At 37.9% G+C, this 25,772-nt stretch overlaps 2 protein-coding genes across 2 annotated transcripts in view; one reads left to right on the top strand and one right to left on the bottom strand.

The window, feature by feature from the left end:
- LOC145985415 (ATP-dependent DNA helicase Q5-like) overlaps positions 1–25,772 on the top strand; it is a 360,878-nt gene that overhangs the window by 23,772 nt on the left and 311,334 nt on the right. The window contains exons 2-3 of the mRNA XM_083119414.1: positions 4,264–4,325; positions 19,179–19,285. The gene's annotated coding sequence lies outside the window, so the exon portion shown is untranslated. The remainder of the gene's footprint in view (positions 1–4,263; positions 4,326–19,178; positions 19,286–25,772) is intronic.
- The window catches only part of LOC145985414 (uncharacterized), a 254,264-nt gene that overhangs the window by 45,591 nt on the left and 182,901 nt on the right, over positions 1–25,772 (bottom strand). The window contains exons 5-9 of the mRNA XM_083119412.1: positions 17,215–17,331; positions 7,732–7,824; positions 6,392–6,723; positions 5,280–5,371; positions 489–711 (exon numbers count right to left, since the gene is read on the bottom strand). Of these exons, the coding sequence (XP_082975538.1) occupies positions 489–711; positions 5,280–5,371; positions 6,392–6,723; positions 7,732–7,824; positions 17,215–17,331 (857 nt within the window). The remainder of the gene's footprint in view (positions 1–488; positions 712–5,279; positions 5,372–6,391; positions 6,724–7,731; positions 7,825–17,214; positions 17,332–25,772) is intronic.

The raw sequence follows: 25,772 nt of genomic DNA, 5'->3' as shown, positions 1-25,772 counted from the left end.
CATAGTGTAATAAGCAGCAATTGGTCAAAGCTAATTTACAATCAAAATTTGTATGTCAGAATCAATTCTGGTACATAGTCTCTTACTGTTGATTACATTCTACATAATTGTCATATTTAATATAGTTCAGTATTATATTGCTCTGTGAGGAAAAAAACTATGAAATTTTGGTTTGAAAGTATCTTTTCTTGCAATGATTTCAAATTCCATAATAATTAATATATTGTTTCTGTTGTTTATTACAATAGTGAAATGTTCAGAAAAGTAACTGTTAATTTCGTTACTTGTTAGCTGAAAACCGTAAGTGAGTTTCAATTCCAGTTACTCATTTCAAAAAAGTAACTAGTTACAGTAACAATTATTTGAAAAGGTAACTATTACTTCTAAACTCTGTTAATAACCAATACAATGTGTAAAATTGAAGTTTCAAATTACAATTCACATTGTCTGCTTTCAAAATTAAATATTTATATATATGAATAACATACTGCGTGTTAAGTGAAAGCTCAAGGTAAGATAGCTGCGAGTCACTGTTTTGCTTCTCCGTTAGTTGTTTGTTCAAAGAAGCCAACATTTCCCGGACTAGTTCTTCCAGTTGGTTGTGAGGACAGTGTAGTGTCATCGTGAGGTCATTAATCTGGTTCAACACATGAAGATCCTCTGCCAGTGTTTCCATTTCTTTCATAATTCTCTTCAAATTTTCATCCTTTGCTGCAAACAAAAAGTTACATTACTAAGAACAACAAGGTCATCATTCAAGATGAGGTTTTAATTGTTATAATCTCTACAAACTAATTAACTTAGTGACAGAGTAGTTTTCTGTAAATTAATTTCCTTTGTTCGTAAAACATATAACTTTTTCATGTTACCTTAACTGTAACTTTAAACTGCAAATGAAATTACTTTATAAACATTTAAATGCCAATGGAGAAAACTGAAAGAAGGTCAGCAAGGTTACTGTAAAACATGTAATCAAATCAAGACAAGAAGAGCAGAAGGTGACAGATTTCAGAATATTTTGGTTGTAAGGATGAATCAATGAAGTATGTATTTTAAATACAGGGTGTACACAAATGAATATCGGAGTTTTAAACTTATATATTTTCTATGCTATACACATTACAAATATGAACCATATATGAAATGAAAGAGTAACTCACCAAGTTTTCATAACCTACATTACAAGTGTTTAATGTGGGCACCATTCGTGATACGGCACACATCCAGCCGGTAGTCCATTTCTTGCCACACTAAACTTAGCAAGTCTGGTGTAATCGACTCTACCGCTGCAACAATCCTGCGTCTAAACTCAGGTAGGCTGGCAGGTAGCGGTGGTACATAAACACGATCTTTTACATAGCCCCACAGAAAAAAGTCACAGGGGGTGAGGTCAGTGGACCTTGGAGGCCACTGGAGAAGATGCAGGTCGTCTGCACCATGATGACCTATCGAACAATGGGGGAAAACTTCATTTAACCATTCCTGCACTACGTTATGAAAGTGAGGGGGAGTGCCATCTTGTTGCCAAATGATGTGTTGTTTACCCTCCAGTTACAGAAAGAGCCAATTTTGAAGCATGTCTAGATATGGAATACCAGTAACAGTTTCTTCCATAAAAATGAATAGCCCATAAACTTGTTGTTTAGATACTGGACATAAGACATTAACTTTGAGTGAATCCCGTACGTGCTGCAGAGTTTCCCGTGGATTCTGCGACCCCCAGATACGAACATTATGTGTGTTCACTTTTCCACTTAGATGAAATGTGAATTCATCACTGAAAATCACACAACTAAGAAAATCGTCATCTTCTTGATTAAGAATTTGTGTGCAGAAGTTCCTACGTGCCAAATGATCTGCAGGCTTTTGGGCCTGTAACAGCTGCAGACAGTACGCTCTCATTTGAAGTATTTTCCTTAACACTTTCCACACTGTCATTGTTGGCATTGCTAGTTCTTGACTCGCCTACCGCACAGATTTTCTAGGACTGTGAGTGAAAGCCATTCTGACGCTTTCCACCTTCTCGTCTGATACACACGGCCGTCTGGAACTTTTACCTTTACACAAGCATCCTGTCGTCTTAACCTGGTACCACCTATGAATCTTTACGAATGGCTCCACCAAGAGTTAGGAAACAAATTTTGTGCATGCGTAGAATCGAAACTTGGTGAGTTACTCTTTCATTTCATATATGGTTCATACGAGGGTCACTATTTATATTTTGAGCCTTGGCAACACTGATTGAAGTTAGGCGCGATTTGACGATTGCATGGAATCGTCTGGCATTATTGACCATAACGTACTTCAAATGTTTTGTCAATAGCTTCATTTGTGTTGTTTATGTTGCCTTGGAGATTGCATGACAACAATAAAATGGAATTAACTCGTGAACATTTTCGTGCGATGATTTTGTACGATTTTCGACGTGGATTATCAAGACAAGAGTGCATCGATCAGCTTACTTCCACATTTAGCGACGAAGCCCCATCCTTTGCCACTGTGAAACGCTGGTATAACGAATTTATTCGTGGCCGCCATTCGCTCACCGACGAGATTCGCGAAGGTCGTCCAAAATCAGTTGTTGTTCAAGAAAACATTGATGCTGTGCAAAACCTAATACTGCAAGATCGTCATGTGACATACTGTGAGATTGAGGCAACCATAGGCATTAGTTCCACCAGCATATATAAAATATTACATGATCATTTAGCTGTGAGAAAGGTATGTTCTCGTTGGATCCCACACAATTTGACAAAAACTCAAAAAGACGCTCGCGTCAATTGGTGCAAACAAATGCTCAATAAATACAATCGTGGTGCTTCAAAAGACGTATATAAGATTGTAACAGGTGACGAATCATGGATATATGCATATGAGCCGGAACGTAAACAGCAGTCGACTGTATGGGTGTTTCAAGATGAACCCAATCCAATAAAAGTTGTTCGCGCTCGAAGCACATCGAAACAAATGGTCGCCTGTTTTTTCGGGAAAACTGGTCGTGTGGCAACTGTGCTTTTAGAGGAACGTAGAACGGTCAACTCTGAATGGTACACAACAATTTGTTTGCCAGAGGTCTTCGGTCAAATACGGAAAACAAACAAACACCGTCGGATCATTCTTCATCAAGACAATGCCAGCTGTCACACATCTCGTCTAACAACCGACTTTATGAACAGTCAAAAAATCGAATTGATGGGTCATCCACCGTACAGTCCTGATTTGGCACCCAATGACTTCTTCTTGTTCCCGAATGTCAAGAATAAATTGCGTGGACAACAATTTTCGTCAGCGGAAGACGCCGTTGATGCGTTCAAAAACCATATTATGGAGGTGTCTCAAGAAGATTGGAAAAACTGCTTTGACAAATGGTTCGAACGAATGCAAAAGTGTATTGACCATAAAGGAGAATACTTCGAAAAACAATAAAGCAGTTTTCAATGCCAAATTCCTGTTTTTTCATTGTTAGGCTCAAAATATAAATAGTGACCCTCGTATTTGTAATGTGCATAACATAGAAATATACAAGTTCAAAACTCCAATATTCATTTGCGTACACCCAGTACTGTATCAGGAAATAAATGTAATGTTCAGATTATAATAATCCTTAGCGCGACAGCCCATGAAGGGCCTTGGCTTACCTACCGACTGCCGGTCTCCCTCCCACACTTTCCTTCGTCACCTCTAAGCGTGGAGATCTTCAACCAGTATTGGAATAGTCGGGGGGGTCAGCCCGACGTATCCCCAGCCGTTATAGTAGGTCTCCGTGACCGGATTACGCTCACTCACTCGGAGCTCCCCAATTTCCTCACGATGGTGGGTTGCCACCGGCCCTATACGTAGGCCGAATAAATTCCGACCAGAGCCGGATTCGAACCTACGCCGTCCCGCAGCGAACGATCTCAAGACGAGTGAACGCCTTAACCCGCTCGACTACAGAGGAGGACAATGTTCAGATTAATCGTGTAAAAAATATTGGAATTTTCCCCGAATAGCATAGTAGTAATGCCTTGTAATCAATTGGTCGTAGGTTCAATACTTGGGGGAGGCACATTGAGCATTGCTTCAGATCCCACTTAAACTGTAGTCTAGTTCTGGTTCCCCTATCTGATCATAACGTGGACTTGACATGAACTTTGACAAACAAACAAACCTTTTTATTGGAATCTTGTTAGAGCAAAACAATTTAATTATTACTGATAAACATTTTTTACTACGTGCAAAAGTTGATTGATTATTATTTAATTGGCAAATCTTTGCTTTCAGTGATACCTGATGAACACATCCATAGAAGACCTAGTGGGCAGTTACGAAAGCACGTCATAGAGGTAAGTTCAACAATTCCCCTACACTGTACATATTTCAATTGTTAATGCTGCACAATGCAGAAAATTTAATATAATTTAAAGTGTCCTTAGATAATGTGACGAAGCTTTTATGCAGCATTTAAAATATGCTAATACTGTGATCTCGTCGAATATGCAACAAACTAGTTCCTTTCATATTGCCCATTTTGTCCCTGCTGAGATGAATGGGTGTATCTAAAAAACCAGAGATAAATCCACTAGTGCACCAAAGGCAATGAATGAACAAATTAGAAAGAGTTGGAGAAGAGTAAACTCTGTGAAAGTATTTGCACCCTATTAACTTTATTGCCATTTTAAAAAGAAATATATCTAGAAATTATCTTGCTCGCTTAGCTTGCAACAAAACAATTTCTGTAAGACTATCAAATATGCCTATTGTTTCGAACAGATACTGCATACATGACATGTTGTTCATGGTGATGTGATATACAAGGTAGCAAATGATGAAATGTACTAGTACTTGTTATCAAATACTAGTACTAGTATTTGTAATAATCAAAGCAGGGAAATATGTGTTGGTGAAGACATAATTGCTCATTGTTGATTGTTGTCAGTCATGAAACAATAATTTCTTGTGGTGTTCTACTATATTTAAAGCAGGTGTTCAGTACTCGAATTGAGGGGGGATGCAGGGTATGGTATCCACACAGTTAGCAAAATTTTCATAAAGCATCCCCTCAGCTGTCTCTTGTCACCATGTTAAACCATTGAAGCACCCACCAGCTAACCCCAAGGTTAGACCAAACATGCCCCCAGCTAACATTTTCCACTTCATGTTGCAGATGTGCATATATTTTTTCTGCAGTATATATTACAGAAAGCATTTTCTACTGCTTAGGATGCAGTAATGTTGCAGGGAAATATACATAATTTCAAATTTGTTTACAAGATCCTCATATATTTACGTTTACTCACCCTTCACTACTTCCAAATCATCTAAAGGTATCCTCATGAGAAGTTTATACTTATTGGCCTCCAGTGTACTTGCCAAGCTTCCTTGACAGCTCCTAGAACAAGCATTGAAATATTAGAAACCTAATTACTGTATATATTTCCTCCTCTTGAAAATCAATAAACTTTTTAAGATTTATAAGAAAACATTCAAATACATACTAAGCACATATATATAATTTATAAGAAAAATTATACTGTTTTATATGCCCATTTCAGTATCATACAAGAAGTTAAATGAGCCATTGTGAACAACAATTCTATTTTAATAGCTATCATACAAAATGTCAAAATACAGTGATAGCAAGTAACAACAACTACAAAGCTATTATTCTTGCAAATCTGATCCAATCCCTTGGCTTTATTACCACTTTAAAATATTAACTAATAACTTTATAATTTATATTGACAACAATATTTTAATAGTAATCTTTTTCTGCGAATATCTGTTTCAGAGAAAAAATAATTTCTACAAAAAACTAGTAAAATATATGAATTTTGAACTCCGATCATTTGAGGTGAAATAAAGGAATATCATAGCATTCCAAAGATTATCAAAATGTTAATTCATTCACACTAGCCATGCTGATAGTAGATAATAGTTTCTTATATAAGTCTGAAACCACTCTTTTTCACTCTCACTTTTATTTCTTTTTCAAAGGAAAAAAAAAATTTGTAGAAATGTCACCATAAAATTCAGGCTTGACCAGGTCTTGAACCCAGGTGCCTAGCATACTGTGCCATTTTTCTACCAACTGAGGGAAAAATTCAGGTGACACCAGGGTTAGTTTGGCACCTCAGTTGGTAGAGCAATGCATGGTGTGCGAGAAACTCGGGTCCAGGTCCTGGTCAAGCCTGTTTTTTCACTGAAATTTCTATGTATTACATCTCCTGTGTGTGTGACAAATCATAAGGAAAAAAACCAGTTATTTTTAATGAAACCCAACAATCGAATATTTTTACATACATATCTAGAATCTGGAATCATAAAAAGTAAAAAATGTTCTGTGAAAAGATTGAGGAAAGTTTGTAAATGTATACAAATTTACATTTATATCATCTACACTTCTACGTACGTGGAGGGCTTACGTATTGTTCCACTTTTCCTCTTGATACTGGTTATAACAAGCAGGTCAGAGAAGAGAAACAAACATCTTTCCTTTCGCGTGCCCTGCCCACTGGCCATGGTGACAAGATCATGTCGAATGAAGTTCCTTTCCGGAGATGTCAAGTTGATCAAACCTTCTATGACAGACTCCAGTTCCTTCAACGTCTGTTGCTGTTGTTCATATTGTAAAGCTTCTTGCTCGGTACAGTTGATTTTCACAACCAAGTCATGGATTTCCTTTTCTGCTTTTATCAGGAGTTGATGGTCCGGATGAGATCTTTCGGTATGTTTGAGCAGCATCTGTTCGAGTAAAAAATAGGGTTGGAGTAAATTAGCATTTGTTGGAATAAATATGAGTTCTATTTCCACATCACAGGTATGACATGTATATAGTTACGCCTAAAATTACACTAAGTGAATTATATTTTCAGGGGAGTCCGGACAAACTCCACTGCTGTTTTATAAGCATCAATACAGAATTTGTAAAACAGTGAGATGGAATATAACCCCCCCCCCCCATCCCGACTGAACTTTCATCTAAGCTTTTGTCTCCTCCACAATCAGAGGCAAGGTGTCTTCCAAAATAACAAATCCAAGATTCTTGACTTTTTCATGTCTTTCTTGATCTCTTTTTCGTTTTACTTAACCTTTATTTATACGACTTCTACTTAGGTAAAGTTGGAAATTTGCAGTTAAGAAAATAAATATTTATTTAATGAAAACCACCTACCAAAAGGCCAGTTAAGATTAAAACTGAAGCTGTATTTACAAGAAAATTAGACTTGATTCATCTATTAATGCATCCTGAACTGCATGTGGCGGACTAGAGAAGCTGCGGCATCTGGATTCACAGCCAGTATAATCTTGTGTGGGGTTGTGTTATTGTCCCTATATATTTGTGATTGTTCCTTCATCCTCATATCCGCAATTAGCCAAGGGGGAAGAAAAGTAAAGTAACATAAACTAAATCAATTAAAATCAGTTATTCTGATAGCAAAAATTATTGGCCACAATTATAATTTCTTGAGATTTTATTAACTTATTGACCTACTTGTTGATTTCTTTACATTTTCTTGACTTTCATGACTGGTAGATACCCTGAGAGGGTGTGTGGTGGATTTAGCAGTGGGTATGGGGGTACATTCCCTCCAAAGAAGATGACATAAGTATTCTGAAAAGTTATGACCCCTATATTCCAACAAACAGACAACATTTTGAGCAACGTAAGAAAAAATTCTTCAGTAATATCCTTTTGCAGACTACCAAAGGAACAATGACAAGCATGTTAGGCTATCTAAAATACATTACCTTAATGAGTAATTCATAACGAGGAACCCGCTGCACTGGCATGATGAGAAGTGAATCAATGTCCAACTTTCCTTTATGTTCCCGTGCAGTGGCCTGAAAAAAAAGGTAATTATAGTGGCACAGCCCTTCTGTCATTTTTGATAGCATCTAGAACAGGCGTGACCCTCTCAAGTTAAATGCCACAGTTGCTTTACATGCATGCATACAATTTTTAGCCTTGAGTTCAACACATTCTGAATAATATAACATTTCTTCTTGACTTTAATTGGTCGACTTTCGATCTTGCCACCAAATTTCCCAGGTTCGAGTCTCTGCCTACGTGTGGGTGTTATTTTGAGTGTCCCTTCATTAATTTCATCTTATCATCGGTCATCCTAATCGTTGCGATCACTCAAAAGTGTCAGAAACGCGACGAAAATTACAAAACCGTGTTACTACTAATTCCTAACTTCCAAGTACTGTATCAGTGGCGTGGCGTGACTTTTTTAAAGGTGTTACCGGCTATCAGTACGAAAATTATGCCTGCTAGACGTTATCACCCCCCCCCCCCCCGGTAAAGAAAACATGTCTTCGAGCTAGATATTTGTTCATTTCGTCCTTGTTTTGCAATCAGCACAGTGATTTAACCACAAACACTCCTAGAAAGAACTACCACTCATGAGACAGTTACCACGAAAATCCAATGAATAGTGGTAGACCCTTGTCAATTCTTCATCTGTCTCTAATTCTTTGCAATGAGGTGCGAAGGGGAAGAAGAAGAATCACACTTTTCTCGGGTCAGTTTGACGTTTGTCTGGTGAGCACTGAGAAGACGACAGACCTCCGCTCCTTTGTGGAAGGGAAGCCCAGCTGTACGTACTACTGTTGGCAACTTAGTATTTTGGAACAAGGTTTGTCCAAATCACGAATTACACCAAGGAACTATATTTTCGTCTATTGCCTAACTGGTCTCAGTTGTAGTTCTGCAGTCTACCTCTAGTTGCTTCACAGAAATGGTATTCCTATTTTAGGCGGGATTTAGCTCTTTTCTGCTAATCCGATTTGACAACACTGGCTGACCCGGTAGGTCTGAACGGCAACAGGGCCCCTTAACAGGCATATGAATAACCCCATAGCACACTGTTGCCCCAAAGTCCTTCCCCGCTCTTTTCTTGATTGGTGCTCTCTTCTCCCTTGTTGCCTCTTCAGGGTAGAGGAACGGCCTCCCTCTTCGCTTCTGTCAGCTGCAGAAAACATGTCCAAGGCAATATCTATTCGACGGCAACGGTGTTCATTAACGTATTTAACAATGTTGTCATTTTATTGAAACAACTTTTTAATTCTTTACATTTTGCTGTTACCTGCGATAACACCGGCTGAATGCACGCCACGCCACGCCTCTGTACTGTATTATACAAATTAGATTTTGAATCAAACTTATAAGTTAGCAAATCTTCTACGTTATGGACAACGTGCTCAAAATTTACTCATGAAAACTTCACGGAATTTTGAAAGCAGTTTTCTGCGAATAGGCTTCTTGAAAGCAAGTAAAATAATAAGCAGACACTTTTAGTGGAAAGATGATCTAGGATAGCTTGTTAACGGCAGCTGTGACCTGCCATTATTATAGAGAAACAGACGTGCAAGTGGGACACCCACACATTGGTAGAGAAGCATGCATACAGGAGTTTCTGTCTTTGAACGACAGCTACTGAAACAGGGTTTATTGAACGAGAAACGCACGTGTGTGTGTCTCTTCAAGCACTCTCTTGTGGTAAAACCTGTGCTATTATATTATACTTGTTTGCTAAGAAAGTGTGCGGCCCTAATCCCATACCCCTATACACCTTCATGGCGTGGTGCATAGCACAGGGGATCACTTTACCTTTTACCTTTTCGCTTCTACATGTTTGTTTCTAGGTACAGTCACCGGCAATAAAAATTGGACACGTATATCCTAAAATGCTCGTTTCCCTGCGAGGCGTTATGTGTGTTTCCTAACTGTACGGTCAATGGCAACTTTTACCAACGCGTAGAACTGGCTGTAAGTTTAGAAACAAAAAATTGCTAAAAACTACTGACCATATCCATATATTCAGGGTTCGAACCAACTAGGGGAGGCGGGGTTAAATCCATCAGCCCCCCTCCAAAAAATTGGCAGCGTTTTTTTTTTTTCAAATTAGAAAAGCGTCGTCGCCTTGAACTGATGGGGTCCCGGGTTTGATACCTGGTGGAGGCATGTGGCGGTTCTGACCCCACTTTAAATTGTAGGTCTAGTCCCGATTAGCCTTTCTGTGCAAAAAATGGACTTAAAAACAAACTCGGCAATAACAACAAAATTAGAAAAGAAGCACAAAGCTTATTATTTTCACATTTGATAACCATTGGCGTAGCCAGGCGTGGGCAGACAGGCTCGCAATGTCACCATGTTAAACATAGGAGCACCCCTCGGCTATTCCCAAAGCATAACAACATCCATTTCAAGGTCTGCGAAAAATGAAGTATGAAATGCAGAAACCAGGTCAGAATTTCGTTATCATGTCCTAACCATGGGCGTAATTTGGAACCTAACTTGGGGGGGGGGGGGAAGGACTATTTTGCTAAATAACTATTAAGTTTGCGAAATCATAAAAATTACTCATTGCTTTGCTTTTCAGGTCCGAGGTACCATTAAATTGTAAATTTTAATAAACTTTCAATGTTTGAAGGGAGGGTAAGTGCTCCCTTGCCCCTGCCAAGTTACACCTATGATTCTTACACTCAATCCATGAGCTGTTAAAATTACCAAAATTAGATTTTTTTATGCGAGAGGTCACACAACATAAACTTCATGACGAAAACTTCCCCTCTCACTTTCAAAGATTTTTCTTGAACAATGTGTATAAAGTTAATAACAAACTCGAATAATTATGCCTCTCAATGTATGAAATGTAAGAAATTCGAAAATATAGAAAAACAGTTGTGCCGGTCTGGTGGATCGAGAAGAAGAGTCTCCCCAAGGATATAAGAATGACCTAAAAATTGCTATAAAAAATGTCAAATAAAAATGCATTTATGACCTAAAACTTATAAAAACAATGACGAAAATATTTAAAAAATGACCATTAAACATTTCCCGATAATTACACGTAGTTCTTTAACAGTTAATGAGTAAATTTTAGAGACCAATTTAATGGATAATACGAGTAGTGCAAAATGTTTCTGAGTTCTGACTATCTGGAATCTGACTATTGTGGAACTGATTATTATTTTTTTTATCATATTATTAAAAAGTAAGAAAACACTGCAATTGGCTTAAAAACTAAATATTAGATTTTTTAAATGGTACAAATGTGTAGATGTCTTTGGTCCGAAATGTCTACAATGTCGTTGCAGTTGTACAGTGGGACGGGTACTAATTGCCAGTCAAATTATCAATCGCTCTTTCGCCTTGCAATTTACGTTTCTTAAAGAATGGAAGTGTTGCTGGTGCAGAGTTTGTCAACTGATTCGTTGGTGTTCTATTTCAATTCGCTAAACTCACATTACATATTTTTTCTTCGAGTAGACTTCGTGGGGTTTAAAGCCCCAGTCTCCCCTTAAATACGCCACAGCTTTCCTCCATACTTCCTACACTCACGCATGTAATAGCATATTAATTCATGTCAGGACATACTCTTAAGTCTGAAAAAAAAAGCGGTAGGTCATTACCCTGCCTCCCAAAAAGCTGATAATAGCAGCATGCCTTATATGATCAAAGCCTGAAAACATAATTAGCTGTTTTACCATGCTAGAAAAAGAAAATCGTGTCTTAGTGTCTTAGCAAATAAAGTGTTACACATCAAACAAATTGTTCCTCGATGCAGAATATGGATTTCACGGGACACTTACAGCAAACTAGACGACGTTCATGGATGACATGTAATATATTACAAAACTTGTCTATGCTTGTGTTACTGGTAATTTCAAAACTGGCTGACCTTGTCCATCATAATCTTGTGCTAATTAAAATAAAATACCGTAATTCCTCTGTAACATGTAATCATCTCTTCCCATGGACGTTTATTCGAAGAGAAGACGGCTATTAATTCGAAAGGAAGATGTTTCTCAGGATTCCATTAGGAGTCCACCCCTATACCCCAGCGGCAATGAAACATTTAAAATATGCATTATTACCCACTCAACACCCAAATATTTTATTAACCAGTCTCCCTGATCCAGCAAATGTGATCCTAAGGCTTGTTCACAATTTCATCACCTAGCTTTCGGCGAATATGTATCATCTGTAAGATCTAAAGTTATTTAAATACGTAAATGTTGACATATAATTGGCATTATAATGTATACATCCAGTGACGTGCGGTGACGTCGACACTTGGGGTAGCAGTCAGTGGCGAGCTCAAGGGGGGGGGTTGGTGTGGGTCACACCCCTCCTCCCTTTAGGGCCAGTATTCCTACAAAAAAGAAGAATGTCAATAACAGGAAAAGATTGCAAAATTATGAATGAGTACCAGAAAAAAGTAGACGTAACCCCCACCCACATTCGAAAGTAAAAAACTATTTCATTTGACTGTAAGCCAGAGATCCTGGGTTCGAATCTCGGATTGGCCATTTGTGTTCTTTGTGTGTGTTCCTTCATCTATTTTGTTGTACCAAAGGTGGCGGAAAAGCGAATTAAAATGAACCAAATTGAGCAATCAATCAATGATTTGATTTCATTTTTGTTACTTAGCGTCGCTTTTTTGTCACATTTGGTTAATTGCGAAGATACGATGAAATTGATGAAGGGACGAGCACAGGGAACGCCCATGCCTGGGTCGGGGTTCGAACCCGGAAATCCTGGTGTCGTAGCGCGCTATGATAACCAGTCCCCCACGCTTGGTTGATTTGGTGACAGGTAACAAAACACAACACACTTTTTTGTATGTGCACTCATCACGGGTTCGAATCCTGGCCTGGATTGTTCATATGAGGTCCCTTAACCAATTTCATCATATTATCACTCAATCCTCATTTTCACGATAACCAAATGTGGCAGAAAAGCGAAGTAAAATAAACCAAACCAACAACAATATGAACACGCGTTATCTTGCCCAAATAAATACATCCGTATTTATGACTGTTAGAGACCAAGAGTAGTATATTTAAATAAAACACTACTAAAACGAGAGTCAGATAGAGCCTGAGCATATATTTGTAATTTAATCATTATATATTCCATATTTGTAAAAGAAAAAAAGAAAGAAAGCATAACATCATTGTCTGCACATAACACGTTCCCATTTCATAAATAATAAAACTATATTCCATATTATACATACGCACATATTGTACAGCGTGTAAAAGGTTGTGTAAATACAAAGAACATAAGTACTGCAGAAAATTTTACCCTGAGTTCTTTACAGGATTTTCAAAAAATCTATGAGAAACCAATCCCCTATCTGTCCTATAGGAGATAGACTGGGGGACCTGAAAGCCTGGGCTTTCAACCATTGCAGCGGGGGGCGAGGGGACAAGAGAGGTAGAGGTAGAAATCTTCCTTTTCCTTGGGCCGGCCGTTTCTACCTGGAAACTAGTCTGGCGGAAGAAGAGCGAGCTAGGGTATCCAGCCAGCTTTGCCCGCGGAGAACACCGATGGACGAGAAGCGCGTGGAAAAGAAAGTGTTGCGTATGAGCTGTGGTGGCTTTAACAAGACAATAAATATTGTGATTTGAATATAATTCGAGATGTGAGATTGATTGATCTATCTCTGCTAGACTAGCTACTCCTCAGTGCACGTCACTGTATACATCAATGTTTATGCGTCTACGATAAAAATATATATTATCTCCTGCACAAAGAAGGAACGTGAATATAATCGTAATTTTTGTGTAAGAAAAGAAAACTGATATACAGATACTGATACGTAGTTGCTGTTTATTAAAGAAAACCTTATTAGGTACGATTGATAACAAAATAAAATGTAAATAAGAATATTGATTGAAAAAATAAATGTAGTTCTTCATTTGGTTCATTCTATTATTGTTAAAATCACATTCAAATTGATTGTTGTTTTCCAAATATTATTAAAATAACAGTGACAAAACAAAAGTCAATTATAATTCGAAGTTTTCCGGGATGAATAAGCTATTAAATATTAGGACTATATTTTCATGGTGTAAATAATTCCTCCCCTTTACATTTGAGAATATTCCTTGCAGAGATATGGAGTTTGTGTAGAAAATCGTATTGTTCCGTCCATATCACAACATCATTAACAAAATCATTAATTAAAAGAAGAACTATAAATTTGATTTGACTATTAAGGAACGGTTGAAAATTTACACTAGACTTATTATTTGCAAACGGAGGACAATATTTATAATATATCATGCAGGGTGGCTACTCACCGGGAATTCCGGGAATTGCGTGAATTCTACTTCGATTTTTCTCCGTAGACGTGAAAAATAACAACTTTTATTAATCCAAATCCTATTCAAATTATACATATATTTATAAATGCCCTGAGGCAAGTTTTTCAAAGTTGAGTTTTCGAGTCTGATTGTGGCATTGTAAACAGTGGCGCAAAAACAGGGGGGGAGGGGGAGGGCGCATTGCCCCCAACCTTGAACGGAAATGAGTTCTAGGAGGCAAGGAGGACAAACATTGACGGCCAAGTGTACCTGCAGGGGGCAATTACCACCCACAACTTCACATTTTATGCAAAATATATATATATATATATATATATATATATATATTCGTAAAATTTTCTTCCTCGTGTCACTCGCAATTCGTGCTTTTCTTAGTCTTATCAAGTTTATAACCGTAGTAGCTACAGGGCGGCGGGAGTCGGCCCTGAACGCCGAACGATCTAAGTGAAAAAAATTGTAAAGTTGAATGATTGATTTGTGGTTTTAAGTCCACCTTATGCACAGCAAGGCTAATCTGGACTGGACGTACAGTTTAAAGTTGTATCCGAACCACTGTGCCATGTGCCTCCACCGGGTATAGAACCCGGGACCCCTTGATCACAAGGCGACGGACCCCTTGATCACAAGGCGACGATGTTACCACCACACCATGGGAGAGGGCCAAAAGTTGTAAATGAGAGAATGCATTGCCGTCCCGTGAAAATATTTGCGCCCTATTTAATCAACTTTGATTTCAATTTGATCCAAAAATTTTCTTACTCGCTTCGCTCGCCTGATTTCATTGTTCTTCGTAATGCATTGTACCTATTGTAAATTATCAGACTGAGAACTAAGACTTGTCTTTGATTTTGTTTTAAATTCATGAACAATTATTTTGAGGAAAGGGAACGTGCACATTTCAGAGACAGTTTATGTAATTTTTGCTGTTGGTTTATTGTGAGATGGATGAATTGGTTATGTAATGTATTTAAATAATATGTAATAAAGAAACTTTGAATACGTACACAATTTAGTGTCCACGTCGCTCCATGTTGCACATATGTGAAACGTATATCTTGCATGAAAGTTATACATGTTAATGTAAAAAATAATTATATTTGGAATGCATTTATCAATCATTTTCTGTCTCAAAAATAGTTTGTGTGCTTGTTTTCTATTATTAATGTGAAATTGAACATGTTGAAAAAATAATTCAAACCGTTTGTTCGAACACAAATGCTTTAGCACCAACTTCTATTCCCTTTTTGCATAATTTATGAGGATAATAACGTCTTTGTACTACTACTAATAATAAAAATAATAACAATGTTGGTCCCCGGGCTCAAATCCCGGTTTGAGCATGGATGTTTGTGAGTGCCCATTCATCAATTTCATCATATCACTCATCCCCATCTTCGCAAACTAGCCAAAAGTGGCACAAATATCGAAGTAAAATAAAACAAATCAATAATAATAATAATAATAATAATAATATTAGTGGTATTATTACGTTTATCCTGGCACTTACCCCCACCCCCACGCCCAGACAAAAATTCGTGGTTGCGCCTCTGATTGTAAGTAGAAACTCAGCACCTTAAATTAAATATTTTAATTACATTACGTATACCGTTTAATTGAATTAGAATTTTTGGATGTTAGAATCACATAGATCCTTTATATTATTAATATATTTGTGTGTGGATGTTGAGAGGCGGTAATACGTAAGGTTGATATAGAGAAAACATCTGCTTGAATTTTTGGAAAGTTCGCCTTGAAAACCGGGAATTATACTTGAATTTTATCATGGTCCTAGAGTAGCAACCCTGTCATGGCACCACAGCTGCTACTGTTCTTCACTCCGCGCCACCTTTGCTGATTGATTGATTTGTTGTTTTAAGTCCACTTTATGCACAGTAAGGCTGATCGGGACTGGACCTACAGTTTAAAGTGGAATCCGAACCACTATGTGCCTCCATCGAGAATCGAACCCGGGACCCCTTGATTACAAGGCGGCGACGACCTTTGCCTGGTGTCGGGTCTGATCAGCCAGCTTGCCGCCCCAGACAAGGACGTATTTAGGGGGTCCAGGGGGTCCGCACCACCCCCCCGAAATACTTAACACGTACTAAATTTTAAATAATGAAAATATACTTATTTAGCATTTTTTATAACTATTTATTACCTCCGAAAGTATATAGATTTGGAATGTACGACTTTGAATGACAGTACCAAAGAAGGTTTATGCATGCTGCTACTTATAATAATATATATAAATTATTAATTGGGAACTTTACTTTTCGTCAACTGGATCTAACATCATTTTTTGTTATTGAATAAATATTCAATTCTTCATCTATTTGACGTAACTTTCCTTGGCAGGCAGTCGTTTTTATACAAATTTGACGATATTAACTACACGTAATGAATATGTGCGGTTATAGCTCTATTCTTAAACAGTCTATATACACCTATAATTCATGCAATAATAATATACGATATCAATTAATTTACATATTAATATTATTTTAATTTAATATAATTATTTTAATGTAAATATTATTATTATTAAGATACTCGGATCGGACCCCCCCCCAAATATATTTCTAGATACGTGCCTGATAACAGGCAGTGGAGGTGACAGAGGAAGCAGGAGATCGGACGACCCATACTTCCCTCACCCAGTAAACACGTGCTTTTTATCCCAAATATGCATTTCTGTATGGTATTTGAGAGTGTATTAAATATCGTCGCACGAGAACCAGAGGAACCTAACTCCACAAATGCGGTTTTCGCTTTTGTTTGAAGTATCTCCTCTGACACTATTTGGAATCAGATCGACGTATCTCCACCTCTGATATTTAGTTACTGATCGTTTCTAAGAGTTAGACGTATTCCTAAGAATGCCTTATTTCCTCTCTCCCGTAACTTTAATAAATTGGAGTTACGTCTGTCTGGTTCTCACACTACGATATGACGGTTCTCTCTTCTCCCTCCTGTTTTTTTTTCTTTGCACCGTCGCTAAGAAGAGAATGACACGCTTCATTTGTTTCTCCTCGAAGACAAAAATATACATCTTCAGGTAAAAGAATCACGCTGTATGAAAAACAACGTTGTCAACGAAAGTAAGCTTACCTCAAGGAACCTGGCAAAGGCAGGTTTGGCCTGGCAAGTGGACTTGATGGCTTCCTTTGCGTTTTTCCAGTTGTTGATGAAGGCCGTGTAAGTGTCCAGCACTGGCTGCTTCACAAACTGAAAAGAGCAAAACGTCCTCCATTAGTCGCTTCTCAAGTGGTCCCGCCAGGTTTCTTGCTCTACAAATACTTGTTAGCAGAGCGCATTATCAATGCTGTAAACAGCGGCAAAAAGTAAAAGGGGTAAAGAACACAGGCTTTGTGTGTAAGTGTGTGCGTTGTCGTTAAAACCCAAGCAAGTTTCAAGAGTTGCTATAAAATCGGGGACAAATGTTTTGACAATTTTTTTGTTGCTTTAGGGGGCGGTGAGCTTCATGGTGGGGGAAAAAACAATAAAGAAAAGCAGGTCGTTCGTGCATTTCTTTCAGGTCTCTTTTAAATGTAAGATTGTTCTGCATGATAACAAATTTGTTTTCCTCGGACAACAAGAAGAGAATATTCTTTCTGCCGTTCGCAAACGGGCACGTCGCTTATTCTGATTGATTGATTTACTTCGCTTTTTTTCGCCACTTTTGGCTAATTTGCGAAGATGGAAATGAGTGATGACATGATGAAATTGATGAATAGACACTCACAAACATCCATGCCCAGGCCGGGATTCGAACCCGGGACCTCTGGCGTACGCGATGTGCTAACCACTCCGCCACGGGGTACGGCATCGCTTATTCTGTGATGTCTCTAAGTATACTACATGTAAATTATGCAGCAATATAATAACACTTGACAAAGTATCGTATTATTCCGTTTTATCTCATTGGGATCCGTGGTATATCCTAAAGTGGCTCCGCCATCGTTTAAAAGTGAAAACAATCAGACAAGTTACTTAAATAGGTCACAATATATAGGTCTAGGAATCTTGGTCGTGATTACTTGTTTGACAATATGAATGATTATAGTGGATATAAAAAATGTATTTATGGATAAAATGTTTTAGTTTTGACTGAGGCCTAAATTTTTACTATTGTCTTCCATGGTAAGATTTTACAATTTTTGTGTTTATTGACTGACGGAATTTCTGCAATGAAAAATTACAGTTCTATAGAGTTGAATTTGCGTTGGACAAGAACTGTTATACTCTGAACAGCTATTAACAACGGAGGAAAGCAAAATCAGAATAACCTCTACTACTTGCACAATGCCACAACAATAAGTGGGCGCCAGTTATTTTGCAAATCAAATATTTATGATACAATGTTTAACAAGTTAAAAAAGCAATAAAAACATGGGTGAATTAGTCACATAAATATTCCGGCAATAACCCACTTCATGTCTTGTAATATAAATTTAAAATCTAACGAGGGTGGGAAATATTAGTTGCATGTTCAAATCAAGAGACCACTTGAAGATATGAATTAATAGCATTTGTCGAATATGTCTCCTTTGAAGCAGTATATATGTAAAATATCTACAATTCATTTAACTAGACTAATCCATATTCTGATTAAATGAACAAAGTAGAGTTATAAGAAACGGATGAACTGTTGCTCAAATATTTCAAATTAGATTAATCATTGATTTTAAAAATGGGAATGAATTCATTCTCTTAAAGGAGACAAGTTATGTAATAAGTAGGTTTGAAATACCTAAAGACGCTTGTTAAAATTGTAGAAGTATGCTTTAATGAAAGAGAAAGTAAAACTTGTTCAGGTAAATATACTATGTTTAAGACTTTAAACGACATATTTTTGACATGACTCAGAAAATACTTTTTCATAATTTTGAATGTATCACTTCCATTCGATAAAATAAATTCCTAACACTCTCTTTCTTCTAAACCGAACAGTAAAAAAACAATCAGATGTTTTATTTTTAAATTGTCCTTCAAGTCAAAATAGTAGTATTGCGGAAATTCAGGAAATTATAAGAAGAATATCTTTTTAACAATTGACATTTTTACAATTTCAGCATCTATCATGCAGTGAGGGAGCGTACACTTAATATCCACATCACAAGTAAGCAGCATGTCCTGAAGATATTGACTGGCTAGTTGAAACTGTGGACCCGAAGATATGGTAGGTTATTATTCATTTTTGCTCTAAAAAATGGGACACACAGATCACTTCCTTGCAAGGCGTTATGTGTGTGTTGCCTAACTCTACGGTTGTGATTGGCTTTTATTAGCAAATTTTCAATGGCAACTTTTATCAACGCCGTAGATTTAGGCAACACATATAACGCCTTGCAAAGAACGAGTATTTCAGGAGCTGAGTATCCCATTTTCATTGCCGGTGATTGTACATAAAGAATTAATGGAGACGATAAAAAGGGGAAAATAAGAATTGCCGTGGATGAAGAAACCTTACCCCGGAGTCGAATTATAGCCTCATAGCGAGTGACTGGTTGGCATTGAGCAATACAATGGGAAAGTGCATCTCTACGGAATGGTTCCTGCAACGCCTCCCGCTCTCCACCCGTACTCTCTTTATGGAGTCTGTCTTGTGAAAAAATTTCCATTCTGCTTTCGTGTGGAGGAGAAGCAGTGAAGTAAAACATTTAGGCGCCAACGGTTGCTTCACAGGTCTGGACGTCGTAGTGATCTGGAAGAGAATTGAGAAAGCACACTCCGTTCCCCTGCTCTGGACGCAGCAGCCACCGCCGATTTCTAAATCTGGAGTTATTCGAAATTGTACTTTTTTTTCCTTCTCCACGCCGGAGCTATTCGCCTTAAAACGACGCACCAGGTTTATGAGTTGAAATACTTGGCGAGGAGAGCGAGTGGCAATTTGTAGTTGTCTTTTCCTCCGGTCTGAGTTGGATTTCATCAGCTTCGAATGCGAAAGTGTGTAGCTAATATTTTTGTCTCCTATTATATCACATAATAATATACCTGTAGGAAGACCAAGACGAAGATGGAGGGACAACGTTGAGATGGACCTAAAGGAAATCTGTAGGGATGGAAAAGAGTATATAGAACTTGCTCAAGATAGGGACAGATGGAAGGCCTGTGTTGCTGCAGCCATGAACCTTCGGGTTTAAGAAGGCTAGGGAGTTAGTTAGTTAGTTATTATATCACATTAAATCAAATCACTTCTGTCACCAAAACTTATCATGTCATATCATTCTTATTTTAAAATATGCAACGTTATTTAATACCTTAGTACAGTGGTTCTTCACCTGTGGTCCGCGAAATTTCGAGAAAAAGTGGCCTTTTCGTTCCGCGACTTGCTCGTTATAAACGCGACAATTTTTATTGACTGATTGATTTGGTTTTAATTTACTTCGCTTTTCTGCCACTTTTGGCTAATAGCAAAGATGAGGATGAGTGATGAAGGCACACTCACAAAGAACACCTCGGGTTCGATACACGATGGAGGCACATAGTGGATCGGAACCCACTTTAAACTGTAATTTCAGTCCCGATTAGCCTATCTTAACGACTCGACAAAGAACATCCCATGTCCAGCCCGGGATTCGAACCGGGGCCTCTGGCGTCGTAGCGCGCTGTGCTAACCTCTCCACCACCGAGATCGGCTTGCCGCTTTTATTGATCATCTATAAAAAAAAACTTCTTGATATAAAATCCACATTTCCAGATGGTCAGTGAGTCAAATTGATGATCATCCACTGTGGCAGTGGCGTGGCGTGACTTTTTCAAAAGTATTACCGGCTATCAGTACGACAATTATGCCTGCTAGACGTTATCACCCCCCACCCCTTCCCCCGGGTAAATAAAACATGTCTTCGAGCTAAATTTTTGTTCATTTTGTTCTTATTTTGCAATCAGCACAGTGATTTAGCTACAAACACTCCTGGAAAGAACTACCACTCATGAGACAGTTACCACGAAAATCCAATGAATAGTGGTAGACCCTTGTCAATTCTTCATCTGTCGCTGTTTCTTTGCAATGAGCTGCGAAGGGGAAGAAGAAGAACCACACTTTTCTCGGGTAAGTTTGACGTTTGTCTGGTGAGCACTGAGAAGACGACAGACCTCCGCTCCTTTGTGGAAGGGAAGCCCAGCTGTACGTACTACTGTTGCCAACTTAGTATTTTGGAACAAGGTTTGTCCAAATCACGATTCGCACCAAGGAACTATATTTACGTCTATTGCCTAACTGGTCTCAGTTGTAGTTTAATCCCCCTGGCTTTGCAATCCACCTCTAGTTGCTTCACAGAAATGGTATTCCAATTTTAGGCGGGATTTAGCTCTTTTCTGCCAATCCAATGTGACACTGGCTGATCCGGTAGGTCTGAACGGCAACAGGGCCCCTTAACAGGCATATGAATAACCCCATAGCACACTATGCCCTAAAGTCCTTCCCCGCTCTTTCCTTGTATTGACGCCCTCTTCTCCGTTGTTGCCTCTTCAGGGTAGCGGAACGGCCTCCCTCTTTGCTTCTGTCGGCTGCAGAAAAATGTTGATTGGTCACTGTCTCTCTCTTTCTGCATTCGGATTGGTACCTCGTCTGGTAGCGCAAGTTTCCTCGAGCGAGTTCTTTGAGAGAAAAGGTTCATTGATTTCAGTCTTGCAAACAGGATACTTTATGAATTCAGTGTCGTTGTGTTGACGAAGATAAGCATTTAGAAGTCATCAAAAATTAGGACAGAAATACACTATAGAAATGAAATGCAATAGGGGTGAATATTCTCTGATTTTTATAAATTCGTCTTCATGCACGAACCAAAACTAAGCTGGTGACCATTTTGGTGTGTCATATGGCAAAGGAGCCATGTGAGTGCCCTCTTAAACTTGAATATCGTATGCCACAGCAAAAGGTCACTTGGAGGTGACAGGGACCATCTGTGAGGACTGCCCGATTGCATTGAGCTTCCATGTTGCGGACCCATCTTCTGGATCAAATTCCATCGAAAGCCAATAACTTTTGCATTTAGTGACTTCATATGTGGTTAGCCTACCGGTTGAAATATTTATACGCTAACAGAAATGATGAATACCTAAAGGTCCAATTTCTCATGGGTACTGACTAACCAAAAAAAGGGCCTTCCCGATGGCGTAGTGGTAACGTCGTCGCCTTGTAATTAAGGGGTTCATTGGGTTCGATACCCAATGGAGGCACATAACACAGTGGTTCGGATCCCACTTAAACTGTAGATTCAGTCCAGATTAGCCTTTCTGTGCATAAAGTGGACTTAAAACAACAATAACAACAATCAACCTAACAAAAAGAAAAAGTATAAGCGTTACACGCGCACTTTTTAACGTCTACCAGAAACACTATGAAACCCTAATGCTGAATTCAGATTACAGAGGTCTTAGTTCAGCGACATATCTATGCAACTCCAGTGCTATTTCCTTGTTTTGTTGCGAAGTGATAAGCATAGTTTTGTTGACAGAAAAATAATTATTTTCTTCCTTTTCTTTCGATCTTTTCATCAACTAATGATTTTTCTTGGAAGTAAATCGTTAGAAGTTACCGTACATAATGTCAATATTCTACCGTTAAAATTTCAGAGTCTACCTGTTAGTTTACAAAAACGAGAAATGGCCCCCTTTCTTTATCCTGATCGCAGGCACATCCATATATCGCCTTCTCTGTATGATGACCGCTTGGAACATACAGGCGGACATTTGCGACAATGCATCAATCAGAATGATTTCACCAATTCTTCACATTTCCTAAGGCTAAACGGCTGTTTTTTTACCGATAAAACGAAACTTAAAACTTACTTGTCATACGCTACCATATCACTTCCTGTTTTCTCAGTATTGCATTACACAAATATCAGTGCTCATGGTAACTTTTTCAATTAGCAACCAACTGCATTTCTGGTTTTCGTGCCGTAGGTTTACTGGATGTAGCCGTCACGAATAATGAATAACACTAAATCAAATAACGACATTGACCGAAATTATTCTAAACCTCCTCGGTGTACGAGGAAGAAATCCACTGTTGGAATGAAATACAATTTTGCACTGGTGATGTTATAAACACGTCTAATTGGATGCATGTAATTCATTTGCTCATATTTTTTGGATTCTTAAAGACTGCCTAAGATTCAATAACTGTTCTAATTGTAACACGTCCAGAAAGATACGTGGGTGTGTAGTTTCATGTATCTAAATATTTGCATTATGAATTAATGTTGAAACTGTTTATTTATAAGATATAATTTAACCCTTAATTATTTTCATCAAATTAATTATAAATTATCTTTACCAAGATCTCTCAGAACTCAATTACCTTGTAGAAACATGTCACGTAATGATAAACTTTCGGTATTCCCATGCTCTCTGTAGCCAACAAAAATTAAGAATAACTTGTGCTGCTATCTATGATCATATTAAACACAAGCTTTTGATGTTTTCGGAGAGACTATTGTCAACAAAGGGAGATTAATTAATAATGAGAAGTGGCGTTTAAAATTATAGAGACAAACATTCTTGACTGAACTGTTCTTGTTCTGATTTCTTCGGTCAAAAGTCTGGTATTATGTTTTAATTCGGAATATGTTATTTTTGTCCGCACAATATTATGTCCCATTAATATTTTTTAATATTAACGCAAAATATTTCTGTGTAAAATAGTTTTTCCAAAAGGCAGGGTCCAGAAAAAGTGATAAATATTCTAGATGTCATTAAGTTTATTGTTTTCCGAGAAGCTGATGCATTGAATGAAAATTTCAAAAAACAGTTCCATAGAAATACATTTCCTCAGTGCTCAGGTAAAATTCCAAAGTTTTCTGTCCACTGGTGACCAAAAGTACCCCCTAAGTTTACATGTACTGGTTGCAGGAAATGCTCAAAATCTTAAAGAGGATATCTCAACTTACCGGAAAAAAAAAAAAACTAAGCTTATTCAATTAGTAGTTCGACCTTCCGAGCTTCCCTGATGCTTAGTAACCGGTGTGTATATTGGGATAAGCTGTCCTCAATATACTTGTACATGTTTGTTATTGAATCTGGGTCATCTAATGCGCAGTACTTGCCTTATTAAAATGCTAACGCCTTGAGCTAGTCAACAATCGTGATTATATTTCCAAGTTTCCTTTCAGAACATGAAAAATTGCCTTGCTTCTAGAGAAAGCTCCAGAACTTGCGCAGGAATACGAGGGATTTAGGGTGCTTTTCCGTTCTTCAGGACGTGAGTTCGCATAAAACAGTGCGTGGGACGGGAGAGGTTTATAAGCCCTTTAAGAACCTGATTCTAACTTAAGTCACAACTTCTGCTAGCATACAAAATTTTCATGTCATTATTCTTGGGATTTATCTTTTACTACATTCTGTTTTAGCAACGAAAAAAAAGTTTTATTGTTTACAGATTGATTTTTGTTGTCTTTAAACAAATAAACTACTAATTCTATTGCAAATTGTAAAAGCAACTTGCGAAAATGAAAATACAACAGAAAAGGTTTTGATTATTTGGTTATTTGCTTCGCTTTTCTGCCACTTTTGACTAATCGTGAATTTTGTTTGTTTGAATCGTTGTTTTAAAGTCCACTTTATGCACAGAAGGCTAACGGGACTGGGCTTACAGTTTAAAGTGGGGTTCGAACCATTGCGCCTCCACCGGGTATTGAACCCGGGAATAAGTTACGTTGCCAATAACTTGGATTAAGCCATAGCATAGAGAGAAACTTCGACAGTTTGGGAGATCGCTCCGGACATCATTTGGCTGATAACCGTAAATTGATTGATTGATTTGTTGTTTTAAGTCCACTTTATGCACAGGAAGGCTAATCGGGACTGGACCTACAGTTTACCGTGGGATCCGAACCACTGTGCCTCCACCGGGTATCGAACCCGGGACACCTTGATCACAAGGGACGACGCTACCACTGCACCATCGGAGAGGCTGATAACCGTAAAGTATGTCTTCATATTATGCCAGAAATGCTGCAAATTATATGCAATGTCAATAGCACTACGGAACAATTCTGAAGTACAAGTTTAGATACTTGCAAACTGATGATGAATCTCAATCAGGTCCAATTTATTACAGGTGGTCAATCGCACACCCAGGCAGAAATCATTTAATAAATACTCCAATAACTATTGGTAGTTACTTAAACAAGACTGAATCTCAAAACGGGAACTATCATTTATTTCGATACTCGAATATGGATTTTTAAGTAATTGTTAAATATTAAGCGGCAATTACTTTTCTCTGTAACTTGCACAACCTCAGTGTGATAAAGTACACTGAAAACATTTTTACTAGGAAAAAGTAGTAGAATTTTAATATATTTCCCGTTGATTTGAATTGATGTGGATTGAATAACACAATGTTGCTAAAGTTTCTGACGCAGATGCCAGCTAATCTTGAAGGTAGAATAATATGTTTCGATTCTGTGAAACCTTAATTCAGATTTCTAACTGAGGGTTCGCTGTTCCTGGAATTTTTCGTAGAACTTGTTATACCAGTTTAATTGATGGGAGAAGGGGGGGGGGGGAGGGATTTTAAAAAAATCGTATGTAAGGGCTTTCTCCAACTCTCGCCGTGTAGGTAAGCAAAATGTGACTTCTAAAAAAAGTGTTTAAAGAATTGATGTGGTATGGGAGAGAGGTATTTCTCCACAAGTCAATGTACGTGGTTGTAT

Source organism: Lepisma saccharinum, chromosome 3, assembly GCF_977018435.1.
Source record: "Lepisma saccharinum chromosome 3, izLepSacc3.1, whole genome shotgun sequence".
Lineage (NCBI taxonomy): Eukaryota > Metazoa > Arthropoda > Insecta > Zygentoma > Lepismatidae > Lepisma > Lepisma saccharinum.
The sequence above is the reverse complement of the archived record's forward strand: the minus strand, read 5'-3'. Positions and strand labels throughout refer to the sequence as shown.